A 13,493-nucleotide genomic window follows, 5' to 3' on the forward strand; every position below is an offset into this window, starting at 1 on the left:
ATTTTTAAATAAAGATTAAATCAAGTCTGCTAGCCCATTATCTCTAAGCGTTCTACTGTGATCACCTCCCTCCCAAGGTTTTGTGTCTATTGTATCAGGGCCTGACACCCACGGCCACAGTGGATGAATCGCCATGGGCACAGCACCAGGACCCGCTTGTTGGTGTCCAGGGTATCCACTCCAGCAGACACTGTTAGTAAAAGAGCACATCATGAAACTGGAGAACCATCTAATTGTGTCATTATACACATTCACTGCTCTTTTTTCTGCTTTATACCCCTGGTAGCTTTTTAAAATGGCACAGTTTGAAAAGGATTTCTGTTTTGGCCCTGCACACGGAGGCTGATTTTCCTTTTCTAGGGCCTTCCACCCGGTTCACCGCACCCGTGTGATCACTGCGCTGCACGTGGGCAAAATCAGCTGTGCCCTGTGTTTCTCCCGTAAAATAGTAAGAACGCTAATACAATCGTGCCAGGAACTACCTTCACTGTGAATATTTGAAGGAACCCACTGCTAATGTATTGTTAATGGGTACTTGCATTGTGGATTAGATGCAACAAAAATCCATACTTTCTTTTATCCTTTGCTGTACAGGAGGTGGTTGAACTTTTCTATAGCAGATTCAATCACCTGTTGTAAAGCGAGATGGTTGTCTCCTGTGAGGAAGCAGGGTAGATTTACCCATGCTCTATAAGCACCATGGATGAGCTATATAGAGTAACAGCTTAAAAACAAACCAACCAGCAACAAGAAGCTAACGATCAAAACAACAAAAGGAAAAAAACCCCAAACAAACCAACCCAAAAGCGCAGAGGCTCCTGAACGCCCCCTCTCAGTGCTGTGATGTCCGTTTGCAGGGAGCCCGTGCGGTGTCCCCACAACCGCAGACACAGGTGACCCGGCTGGGTGGTGCCAGCAGAGAACAGTTGGTGTGACCCAGCCCGCTGCGCTGCCCTGGGAAAGCCGGGGACAAAGGGCCGGGCCGGGGCATGGGGAGGTTGGTTCCAGCTCACGGATCAGCTCACAGCGACTGCGGAAACAGCCCCGAGCCGGGACGGGCCCGGCCGTGTGCTCCTGTCCCCCCGCCGCGGGGGTCCTGGCTCTGAACATCGTTGCACAGGATCGTTTGAGAACCGTTCCTGAAGGATGCGCAGCGCCCAGAGCAGCAGCGCCTGCCCGGCTGCTGCTCAGCCGAGGGTAAGGGCTGGAACTGACCCTGTAGCAGCAGCAGAGCTGCCACAGCTGCGGGCGAGCCGAGTTACTGCTGCAGACAAGACACGGGGCACAGGGAGAGGCAATGTATTTTATTAGGATAGAAGGCATCTTTAGGAAAAAAAAACATTTTAGCAATGTCGGGCTATTATCTTTTATCAGTGTGTCTGCCATGTGCGCGGCTCTGGGAAAGCGCGTTCGGGGAGCTCGGGCTGCCCACGGGTCAAGAAAAAGCGCCCGCGCTGCGGGGCCCGGGGGCGCTGCGTGACCGCTCTCGGTGCTGCCGTCTGGTGGCCACAGCCCGGAACTGCAGCTGGGGAGCGGCGCCCGGTGCCCGTGCCGCGGGTAAGAGGGGGGCGCTGCCGCTGCGACCGAGGTCGTGCCCGTCAGAAAGGGGGGGCAGCGGTCGGACGAGCCGCCGGGAAAAAAAGAGGCGCCCGGCTCTCCCGGGGCGGCCCCGCTGCGAGGGGAACGGGCGAGGCGGCAGCAGGAGGAGGCGGCGTCTCCTCAGTCCCGGGCACAGGGGAGAGAAACCTGCCGGCTGGAGCTCCTTACGGCTCTCTCTGTTCACAATGAATTTAAGGGTAGGTGACCACCCGCCCCCCTTGTCAGCGTAAAGCAAAGGAGCGCGGTTTGTTGTTTCCTTTCAAACGCGGCTGCTGGAAGCCGCGCGGGCAAAGGGCGGGTGGGGCCCGGCAGGGCGGAGAGCAGACGGGTGAGGGTGCAGAGCGGGCCAATCAGATGGCGCGGGAAGGCTGGGGGGGGGGCGGATTGCTGATAGGCTGCCAAGGCACGTCAATTGCCATTCTGTCCGCCAATCAGATTGCCGGAGGGGCGGGTGTCGGAGGCTCCGTACTGCGCATGAGCAAACTGCGAGTACTGATGGGCCAAGAGAATGATGATTGACTTGTCTTCGGCAGCCAATCGTGTTGCGGAAAGGGGCGGGTGCTGCTCTCTCCCTACTGCGCCTGCCCTCACTGCGAACTCTGATAGGCGGAGAAAATGGTGATTGACGTGCCTAGGCAGGCTATCATTTTGCCGGAGGGGCGGGCGTTGCGGGCCTCTGGGCGCCGGACGGAGCATCCAATAGGAGGACAGCGTGGTGGGGTGGAAAGCAGCCAATCAGCGCGGGTCCTGGCGAGCGGGTCCGTGGTGTCTCGGGGTGGGTACCGGGAATTAACGGGAACGGGGGTCGGGGCGGCTGTGGAGCGGTTGCTGCAACCGGTACCCGGGGACCTGGAGGCAGTCGGCTCAGGGTAGCCCTTCGTGAGGTCCCCGGAGGCGGCAGAAAGGAAGGAGGCGACAGAAAGGCAGAGGGGGCCTCCCGCCGCGGAGGTCTCCGGGGCGCGGCGGGTGTCGGTGCCCGCGGAGCCCGGCGGGACGGTGGGAGAGTGCGAGGGGAACGGAGCGGCGAAAGAGGCGGCAGGTGAGTGCGGCCGCGGCGAGGGTGACCGTGCCGTTGGAACGGGGGGAGTGGGATGGGCCGGCGCGGTGAGGAGGCGTTCGGTTCAGTTTCCCCCCTGCCCTTACGGCCGAGTTGGCGAAGCCGGTGGGAGGTGTGTGACCCCGAGGGCAGGTGCGCCGAAGGCTTACGGTCTGGAGCCGTGTGTCCCTCCGGGACAGCAGTCGCTCCGGGAGCGGCGCAGCCCCCGTTAGTCGGGGGGAGACGTTTCAAACCAGAGCTAAGGCGCGGTGGCAGGCTCGGTGGCGTGGCGGGTCGGGCGCCGCTTCGGCGGGAGCTCGGGGCGAGGCCCGGCGGGTTCTGTGTCCTGTACGCGCGGCTTTCGTTCCGCGGCTCTCTGTGTGCGTTTTTGTTTCGTTGCGTTTGTTTTCTGGAGTTTATTTTGCGGGGTTCCCGCGAAACGCGGCACGACCGCTCGCCCGGGGCTGCCGCGGCGGTCTCAGTGCTGCCGCCCTGTGGCGAAACTCGGGTACTGCAGCGCACGGCCGGGGGAAGAGGCGCCGTTTGACCCGAAGCGGTCAGAAGTGCCAGAAACCAACGCCAGAACCGGCAGGAGCTGCGGCTTCGCAGTTCTGTCAGCATTGATCTTAGGACTCTGATTTTGATGCTAGTCGTTTTTACTTACATTACGCTACAGTGTTCTGTTTGGTACTGCTAGTGGGTAACAAATAATTGTGCTGTACCACAACGCGAGAGGATAATATTTCATAGACTTATACTGCCAAAGAGTTTGCAAGTATATTGAAAAGGGGGGAATTCAAGAGAAGCTACCAAGTTAATGTATACTGTGATGAAGTTATAGAAGATGTACCCTTCATTAACCGGTTCACGTGGGGTAAATGCTTTCTGACCGCCTGCACGATGAGGGGATATTTTTCACCTTTTAGATCCTTCTGCATGACAAGAGGGAGACAGAAGATTTAATAACACATTGTTTAGAAGCTGAGAGCTTAGTTTATATTTAACTAATAGATGTGTTGTCAGTGAGAAACTAAACATTTATAACTAACTTCATCAATTATTTCTTAGGCTAGATATATTGTATGTTCAAAATTTAAAACAATTGTAATTAATATGTAGCAACTGTGTGATTATAAGCAATGCAAGAGCATCCAGTCGTGGGAGCACTTGCAGAGGACGACCCCCAGAGCTCCCCAGTGCAGATGAAAGAAACATTGCCTGCTTAACGGTGTAATTGACTCTGCTGTCAAGCTTATTTCTCCGTTTCAGTACGAGCCCATCCCGTGGCCTCACAGGGCTGTGTCCTGTGGCGGTGCTGTGGGGAAGGGGCGAGATGCTTTCCTGCACCGGTGGATGTGTTTGCTTTTATGCTGAGCGTGTCCTAAACGGTGTCAGTTTGTCTTAATGCTGTCTGGCGTTGCTGCAGTTGCTCTGGTTTTTTGAGGATGCCTTGTGTGTTGAGGTGGCCCGTTTCCCTCGAATCCTCCGTTAGCTCAGCTGCTCTCCTGTCCCTTCTTCTGACTAATTCCTCTGCTTTCTCCTGCTCTATTGTTTTCAGAGGCTGAACTCTAATTTGGAATTTCTGTGTTTCTGAGGGGGAGCTGTGAACGCCCGATGCTCAGCAGACCCCCCAGCCCAGGCGGGGAATGGAACCTGGGGAGCAGCGCCCGGGTGGGAGACGCGGCGCCGTCCTCCGTCCCCAGCGTGCGGCAGAGGAGCAGGAGGCGACAGCCGGCCGGGGGCAGATGCCGGGTGCGTCCCCAGCTTACCAGAGCTCCCGCCGAGCCTCCTCCCGCGGCCCCGCTCGCCCCGTGCAGCCGCCCCCAGCTCCGGCAGCTCCTGCGAACCCTTCCCGTGTTCCTGGGCCGCTCCCAAGCCCCGTCGTGAAGGCGGCAAGCCGGCCCTCGGCACCTCTCCGGTGGCCCCTGCGGAAGGAGCGGACTGGGGCAGGGGTGAGCTACGGTGCTAACGGCCGCTGCTTCTTCTCTCCCTCTCCCAGAGGCCGCGCTGAGGATGTGGCCGTTCGCTCCCAGCCCGGGGGATGCCGTTGGCTGCGCCCGCCTCGGGCTGGCGAGGCTCGTCTGGCAGCGTGGCGGGAGAAGGGACAGGGGAGCACGTCCCGTGCGTGGGCGGGGGCTGCTGCTGCTGGAGCCAGAGAGGTTGGGGAGAGGTAAAGAGGAAGAAATGCGGGGCCGTCGGCCCAACGTCCGCTTCCTGCGGCGGGCGAGAGAGCGAGCCCCTCTCTCCGGGTGGCGAAGGCTCCCTCTGCGCGGCGTGCGGCGGGCCGGGGGCCAACGTGCGCGGCAGGGTCCGTGCGCGTATCCTGGAGCGGGACGGCTGCGTGGCGAGCGAGCCAGCGAGGCTCCATGTCCCCGAAGCCTCGTCTCGTAGGAGCCCTGACACCCCACCGTGTTCTCCTAGGCTGAGGACGGCCGAGCGCCCCGAGTTACCGGAGAGGAAGGGAGGAGAGAAGGAGACGGGAGCGTCTGAGCTGTTAGAAGCCTCCTGGCAGCCACCGAAAGCGAGAGCCGCTGTGAGTCCCTGGCCCTCGGGGCCTCGTCCCCGGCTTGTGTGTCCTGGTGCCTCCCTGCCCCTCCTTGGTGGTGGTTTTGGTTTATTATTATTATTTTAAAATTTTGCTTCCCTATACCTCTCCTTTTCTCTCTATTTTTGTGTCCTGCTCCATCTTCTATGGCTGTTTTTCCCTTTTCCATATCTTTGTCTTGATCTGCATCAGTCTCTTTTTTTCCCCACAGTTTCTCTGGCCTGTTCCCTGCTGTTCTTTTCTTCTCAGTACCTGTACGTGCAGCTCTTATCTCCCACCTTCCTATCTCTCTTCTTCCTGCCTTGCCCTTCTCTCTCTATTCGTTTGTCTCGCTCACTGTTGCTGGCGTTTTTTGTTCAGCATCTCGGCGTTCCATTCCTCCTTCCTGTTCATCTCTTATTCTTTCTGACCTTTAATGCTGCTCCCTGTCCCATTGTTTCTCGCTGTATCCCTGTGTCCTGCTCCCTACCCACAGTCATATTCTTCCCTGTCCTGTTGGCCATCCCAGGTTTCTTCCTCCATCTCCATCCTCGCCCCATCTCTTGGTCCTGCTCCCTACCCACCCCGGTTCCTGTTTCTCTGCCCTTCTCCTTGTCTTACTCCTGGTTTCTCTGTCCTCTTCCCTCTTTGTTTTTGTTTCTCTGTCGCTCTGCCCTGCTCCCTGTCACTGCGTTTCCTCCTTCCTGTCTCTGTCCCGCAGCCCGGCGCCCACTTCTCCTTTGTCTGTCTCTCCCACTGCCCATTCAAGGATTTTTCCCACCGTCTCTGTCTCCTGCTCCTTGTCTCTCATTTTGGCCTCTTCTTCCCTTTGCCCTGCTCCCTGGCCCTTTTGCCCCTCTCTCTGTCACCTTGTCTTGCTCCCTGTCCCTATCTTTCTCTGGCAAGCTTACCCTCCTTTTCAAAGGAATCACAAAATCACTTTGTTGGAAAAGATAACTGCAATTTAAAATATCTTTACCCTTTGAAGAAACAGCCTGGAAAAGATAATTTTTTTTTTTTTCAGTGGGGCGGTTCACGAGGACGGATGGGCTGCTGGGCTCTTCAGTGACAGCATCCAGGGCGAGGAAGGAAATCTTGGCTATACTTGGGTGATATCTGTGTCTGTGTTCTGTGTGTATCTGGGAAAATGTGTTCTGGGGAACTCAGACTGCCAATGAGTCAAAAATGGCCTGGTTATCCAAAAAACGCAAACGCTCCAGTGGCCGTATCAACAGCTGTACTGAAGATGGTGCAAAATACTTTTTTCTCCACTCAACTGTAGCCTTCACAAGAAAAAAGGAAGTGTCAGGTTCCTCTCCAGCTTTGTTCTGAAGGGCTTTTCCTCTTTCAGCTGGATGTCTGCTGCCACCGTTTCACCGCGGTTGCCCCGTCTTCTGCTACAGAAGTACCAGACAGACAGAAGGAATCCCGAGCGGTCTGCCCGTACAAGGTACGGCTAGGACGCGTGTCTGCACTTTTCCTGAGGTACTTGTAGAGTGGACTTTAAAGTTAACATTAAGAATGCACCGACTCTCCTTCTATATTTTTAATACGAAATATTTTACCAGGAGTACTAAAAATAAGGTCTGTTCTGGAGCACGGTACACCTGTGCAGAGCTCACCTCCCTCTGGTTATTTTCTCTTCCTGAAAGCGTAATCTTCTGTTTCTATGGGCTTACTATTGAATGATACTATGGAAATGATTTTGTACTAAAAGAGGAAAGGAGGTGTTTGTAAGAGTTCAGATGTCCAGAAGAAACAACCTGATTCAATGACAAATGCTTTGTTCTTTTTCACTCAATAGGTTTTTAAAATATCTTAGAATAGTACTCAAAAAGCTGACAGAGATACAGGCACCTGGGCAAATCGGTTTTGTTCTGCGTGTTTGCCAGGTGTTCCCAAGAAGCACTTTCAGCCTCGTAACTGGTGGCGGTGAGTCCATGTGTGGTTTGGATGAGTTATTGTTTCAATAGTGACTTTTTTCTCTTAACCTACAGTGTGTAGTTCTGACTTCAGTTGGTAAGAAATCTTCCAAAACGGCAGCATTCCTCATTCCAAGAAGCTGCATTTTATGAACCTGCCCTCCGAGTGGATCTTCCCAGGTGATGTAGTGGGCAGTGGCCGCATCAACAACAGGACTGTTCATTTTCTTTGAAACAACCAACCAAAGTCCATTTCCTTCCGCAGAGCCCAGCACAGCAGGCCTGGCAAAGGTTGGTGGCACCGCTGGGCTTTGGGTTCCCGGTTGCGACAGTCGAGCTGTCACGGTCACAGAAACGTGTTCCCCTGTGTGCTGCAGTGCAGCCAAAAGTGTTCGTGAGTCTGACGCTCCTTTTTCGTAGCCTTATGCTGCACTGCAGGAATGGGGATATTTATTTATTTTTTAAAGTAAACCCATGTCTTCTATCTCACTGATTTTCCTATCAATGAAACTTAAATTTACATGTTGACTTCCATAGTTAAGAGTAATTGTTAAGTAGGTGCAGCTGTGTGCACAAGCACAGGCACGTCGCGAGAAGAGCCAGAGGCCACCAATGTAATTGCAAAGAGCAAGTTTATTTTGGTTACCTCTCTACAGGGGGATCTCCATAGCCACACCTGAGCTCCCAGGCAGAGGCGGCGTAAGCGGGGACGCAGGCGCTGGTCAGTTCAGCCCTGCTGGAAGATCGCTGGGCCTGCTGAGCTCGCCTGTATTTCACGGCTTCAGGCAGGCGCAGCCTCCCGCTCTTTCTCACAACAAAGCAGGAATCTCAGACACAGTGATAAGGTGTCCAGAGTTTCTCCCAGGCCTGTGTTATCTAACACAGGGGTTCTACTTGTCAAGCACACAAGGTCAGTAAAACAATTAGTGTGATGTATGTGTTTTCTTTATACCCCAGCTGCGGGTCACTTGAGCGTGTTTAGCTTTCTCCTCCTCGCCAATCTTCCGCAATTCCCGTACAGCAGCATATAATTTATTAGGTGTACTTAAGCAGATGGGTATTTGTTCTAAAAACTGAAAAAGAGAGGCAACTGGATGCGATGAGTGTTTCCCCAATATCTGACAGCGTGCTCTGACGTACTTTGTTTCTGTCTGCCTCTCAGTGGCGCTTTTCCCTGGCAGGTCGGGGTGTCCCTCGTGCTTGAGCCGTGCAGCTGGCCACGTGTCACTGCTCATCGTGCCACACGCCAAGTGTGAATCGATAGCTCTGTCTAAATATACATAAATGTAATAATATGATTGTAACAATATGCCAACATCTGCAAGTCTAGAAAGATATTTGTGTCCAAAGAGAAGGCTAAACAGGTGCGTAAGTATAAATGGATATTCTAGATAATAAGTGGTGATATATATAAGCATAAACAGATATTCTGTATAAGTTTAAGCAGATATATACATGTAAATGCATACGCAAGTGTGTAGATGTCTAAGTAGATATATATTACAGTGGAAATAGATGATATATATGAATCAAATATATTCCCTAAATACATACGTATGTGTAAAAAGAGACATAGGTGTCAATGTCAGTGATGTACAAGGTTTTTAAAATGCAAAGAAATTCTGTTTATAGAAAGGATTAAAAAACTCATCCTTACCCGGAAATGTCTCTGGCGGGTGCACTTGAGGGAAAGGCCTGAGCTGCCCCCAGGGAGCAGAACGGCACCCGCACCTGGTCAGCGGTGGGAGCAGGGGCTGGGGGGCTCTGTGTGCGAGCCAGACGCTTCGTTCCATAACTGCGGCAGCCGGGTAGCTGCTGCGAGCTCTCTGCTGAGTGACTGACTGTGTGGTGATGGTTTTTACTACTCACAGGGCACTGGGCGAGCCCAATTTAGTTTTCTTGTAATCTAACTTAAGTAAAAGCGTACTGAATAGCATTAATCACCCGACTTACAAGGCTGTGTGTCGTCTTTGTGTTTGTGGCTTGTTTTTTTTTTTTTTTGTTTGAGTACGCTCTCTGCTTCATGTTGCTGGGAAAACCGTGTGCTGTAAAGTTCTGCTCATATTTACCAAAAGCAGCTACAGGTTACACTGGACATCTGTGAGATCAGGTGTGGTTTGTACTTCGCAGGGAAAGAAACAGAAAACAGGAAAAGAAATAGAACGAGAATTAATAGAAGTAGAAATAATAGAAATAGATGGGGTCGAATAGAAACAGAACAGAGCAGAGCGTCGTGCCGGATATGCAAATCTCCTCGGGGCTTGGGCAGGGAGGTGAGTAGGCGGGGAGAATGCAAATTGAGATTCGAAGCCTGCAAATCAGATTGCGAGAGATAAGAGGAGGGGCGGGGCGCGTGGGAACGACAGGCGGGGCGAGGATGGGGCGGAGAAATGCAAATCAGAGGCGTGGCTACGCAAATAGGGCACTAGAGAGCTCGAACGGGCCGCCGGGAGGTTCCGCCGAGGAGGGTTCTCTGGGTGGGGTGGTTCTCTAGAGCGGATTCTCTGTTCCGCGTTGTCCCGGGTGACTCGTTTGCTGTGGGTGATCCCGGGTGGTCACCCCGGTGCAGGTCACCCCCGCACGCACCCGCACGTTCAGCCCCGGTTCCGCGCATGCGCGGTGGCGCCCCGGTGCTCCCGCGGTGCACCGCCCGCCGGGTGTCGCTGGTGCTGCCGCCCGGTGGCCACAGCGCGGTACTGCAGCCCGGCGCGGGGAGTGCGGCATCGGGCTCAAACCAGAGCTCAAGCCCTGCGCTTGTGGGACGGCCTAGTAGAGCTGGGCTTCGGTTTGGAGGAGTTTTAATGCACGTGTTAAATTCCAGAGGAAAACTTTGTCTAGTCAGTTAATTGATACGGTTTTAGTGGCATGTTTTACATGTTAATATACAAAGCAGGGTTACAGTGTTCTGTAACATGCATAGGAGGACGTATATTTAAGACAATTCTAGATGTAAACAAGCATTATGGTTCTTATTGGGATATTTTGGCATCTAAACTCTTAAATGGGGGAAAACGTGTGAAGCTCCTGCTAGAACCGCTGCAGGGTGGTGAAGAATGAATGTGGGACAGATCACGTTTAGATGCTTCACTCCTGTCACTTTCAGTCCATAAGGAAGCCAAATAACATGTTTGTGATTTATAAACGTTACTTTAATGTTCATGGTTTTTGCAGGTCACACATCCCAGGGTCTCAGCTGCTGCAGTTCACATAATGTACAGTGAACAGGAGGCGCTGGGTGTCCCCAAAGCGCGCTTCAAATCTGTAGGGTACTCTTACCTGGAACCCTCATTTGACATTTACCATCTTTGGTTTTCTGAGTGTATTCAACTAAGTAGTAGTTTATTTTTAATGCATCATATTCAATTTATGTTAAAACACTTTCTTTCTAATCTGTGAAAGTATGCAACATGACTCAATATGTTTGAATTGTAATTATTTGCCAGGTGACACGTAGTGGAAATAATCTTTATTATGATAGTGATGTTTTTCTCAAGTATTTTGCTAAGAAAAGCGAATTTCTCAGATTAAATGGGTAGAAGTCAGCCAATACCTTTTTCAAAGAATGTGAGTTTGTCTCTACCTCTGTGACTAGTTGGAAGTATTCAGGTGTACATAATGTATACATTAAAAACAAATAAAGGCATCACTGATGTTCTGTTGTTGTGTATGGGTGTTTTTTCCTGTTGCTTCATAGTGGTCCAGACAAACTAAACAGAACACAACAGCAGAGTATGAGTCAGTGCACCTGGAGCTGGATCGTGTCATCTTGATCTTTATCACAAGAGACGTGTGATTCAATCACACTAAAAGAACATTACCAAATTGATATATGTCCACCTGTAAAATAATCGCTACATGCTTCGGTACAGTCTGTGTAGTTATGACAACATAATTTAGATAGCAGCAATTTTTAACCTGTTTTTTCCCTGGTAAATAATTTGTGAAGATAGAATGGAAGAAAAAGATTAACAAAAGTTTCACTAAATAATTGTGTTCATAAAAAAAAAAAATAGATTTTGTTATGATTTCCATTCAATTTCTGATCTGTTTACTTTTGTTTTACAGTTATCTCAAAATTCCTGGATACAGAGCAACTGCTTTCCATTTCGGCACAGGTTCCAAAGCAGGATAAGGTATGTTTCAAAATGCACCTTAGATGAGCAGTTACCTGGCTATATAGAAGTGTGGCACCTATGCATGATATGGTAGGAAAAAGACTGCGCCTTACAAAGACACGGACTAATGTTGTCATAGTCTGAGAGTGTATCTTATTGTACAGCAGCAGGAGATTCTATAGGAGAACGTTAGAAACATTTGGGTTTGCTTCAATATCACGTTTATCTTAATTTATACAAACTGACTGCAAAAGCTGTTGACTTTTTCATCACTCCCCACTCTCATTCTCTGTAAATGTTCATCCTGTTTGACAGTACCAGGATGAGAGAGGAATTTTCTTCACATCAGCATAAAAGGAAAAAGTGTTAACAGACATTTACTCTCTTATTTTTGGAGGTTAATACAATTTTTAATAGCCAAAAGAAAATTAGGCATCTTTCTTACTAGAAATTAAATACTTTCTTAGCTTTTAGGTAAGACAAATTAAGATAAATCAGTCTCTATTGTCTAGAAAGATCATTTTGAAAATGGTTCTTAAGAAGCACTCTTGACCTGGCTCGGCTGTGCTTGTAATGCAGATAAACCTGTATCGATCACTGAGTCAGCTGTGTGAACACGCGAGGTCAGCGATGGGACGTGGCTGTCGGTTCCCGTGACACAGACGCTGCACGAGCCAAGCGCAGGTTTTTTGTGCAGATGTTCCGTGTTCCCCCTGCACAGCACCGGACAGAAAACGAAGCACGTCCTGGCAGAGCATCAGCCAGAACAGTGTCTGGCAGCCCCTTCTGCGGGCGGTTCTCACCTCGGCCCGTGCTTTTCTGCTGGGCTGTGAATGCAAGGAGCAGCAATGTAGTGAAGAACTGATTCCTGTGAAGTTTTCCCAGGGTCCTGTCTTAGGGATTAAAAGAGTGCCCTGCTCTTATCTGTCACCTTCAATCACATGTCTTACCAGGTGCACCAAAATGAAATGTGGATAAAAGCGCTTATTGCTAAAAGCATAAATAGACAATAGAGCTATAAATGCTTATAACAAGATAGTTTCCTTGAAGGACAAGCAATAGTTGGTGTGTTGATGTTAAAGCTTCATCAGGAAGGCATTTTCTTGCTCAGCGCAGGTTCAGTCTGTGAGCGCGTTGTGCCCCGTGTTGCAGCCCCTGGAGCCTCAGGAGCTGGTGAACAGGGGAGGCTCCGTCACAGAGCGCCCGGGAGAGCTACTGAATGTTCTTCAGGTTCATGTTCCTTACAGCCCCCTCTTTCCCCCTCAGGATTTATAGAGAATTTCACCTCTGAAGTCTTCTGGGAGCTGGAGACAGACAGAATCTTTGCCTTGAAAATCACTCCAGTGATCACTTCAGGATCTTTCAGGGAGAGATTTTGTTCATCAGACCTTGTCTTGTATATTGATCTGTACGTTAACACGTGCACTACAAATATCAAACCAAGATAAACACGTGTAGCTCACTACTGGATCTGGGTTAGACCAGACACAGCAGTAACCGCTGTGCGCCTGAGGCAGCGGAACCTCAGCTTTTTTCTACCAAGCATATTGTAACCGTTCCATTATAAGTTGCATTTGCCTGCTGTACCTGAGTAGGATATTTCTGCCAATGCGTTGGAGGCTTCTGCTTGCCTGTGTTCGTGCTGGTGTGCCAGCATCCTAGGGACTTACAACTTTGTCACCTCTCCGTGTCTTCTCGCGGGCTGACTTGACTGCTTCCTCAATGACTTATCTAATGCCAGTTAAAGCAATCAGGTACAGGCTCGGTCAAGGTTGTAGTAAATGCAGAAAAATCTCTTTAATGACACATCAGAAAGCTGAAAGTTTGTTGCTCCCAGCTTTCATTGCAGAGATCTGTAACACGAAGGAAAGATCAGGTGTGTGACTAAAGCTGGCTGGATGTCTTCGTGTATACAGAGGACCATGCACACCGAACTTGTAACTGCGCTGTTTCCAATCGCAACTGGCCACAATATAGCAGAGCATGTTATCAATGTTAATTCAAGAGCTAACTCCGTTGCTTTTATTAAATGCTGGATTGACCTATTCAGTGTGTTCCCCTCTCCATACAAGTTTTCATTGCAGAACGTCCCCAGCTGTCCGTGTGTGGGGAGGTGACTCCGATTCAGGTCCCCTTAGTTAGAAAAGAGTATATGGGGTACTCAAGGACCATAAACAAAAAAACCCCAACACCTTTTATTTTGCAGCTTGGCCCAATTAGCAGGAAGATTTACGCTACTTAAGCCAAATTGGTGAACAGTTTAACAGCCAAAGGGTTTACACAAAGGAGTTTTGTGG

The 13,493-nt window shown here is 50.7% G+C and overlaps 1 protein-coding gene across 1 annotated transcript; it reads left to right on the top strand.

Annotated features, from left to right (window-relative positions):
- Window positions 1-843: 843 nt before the first annotated feature.
- Window positions 844-6,116, top strand: LOC136102524 (uncharacterized). Its single transcript, XM_071808625.1, has 5 exons — window positions 844-853; window positions 4,261-4,387; window positions 4,635-4,805; window positions 5,057-5,168; window positions 5,373-6,116. Exons 1-5 carry the CDS (start codon window positions 844-846, stop codon window positions 6,114-6,116), a joined length of 1,164 nt encoding a protein of 387 aa, XP_071664726.1.
- Window positions 6,117-13,493: the final 7,377 nt, after the last annotated feature.

Source organism: Patagioenas fasciata, chromosome 5 (genome assembly GCF_037038585.1).
Source record: "Patagioenas fasciata isolate bPatFas1 chromosome 5, bPatFas1.hap1, whole genome shotgun sequence".
NCBI lineage: Eukaryota > Metazoa > Chordata > Aves > Columbiformes > Columbidae > Patagioenas > Patagioenas fasciata.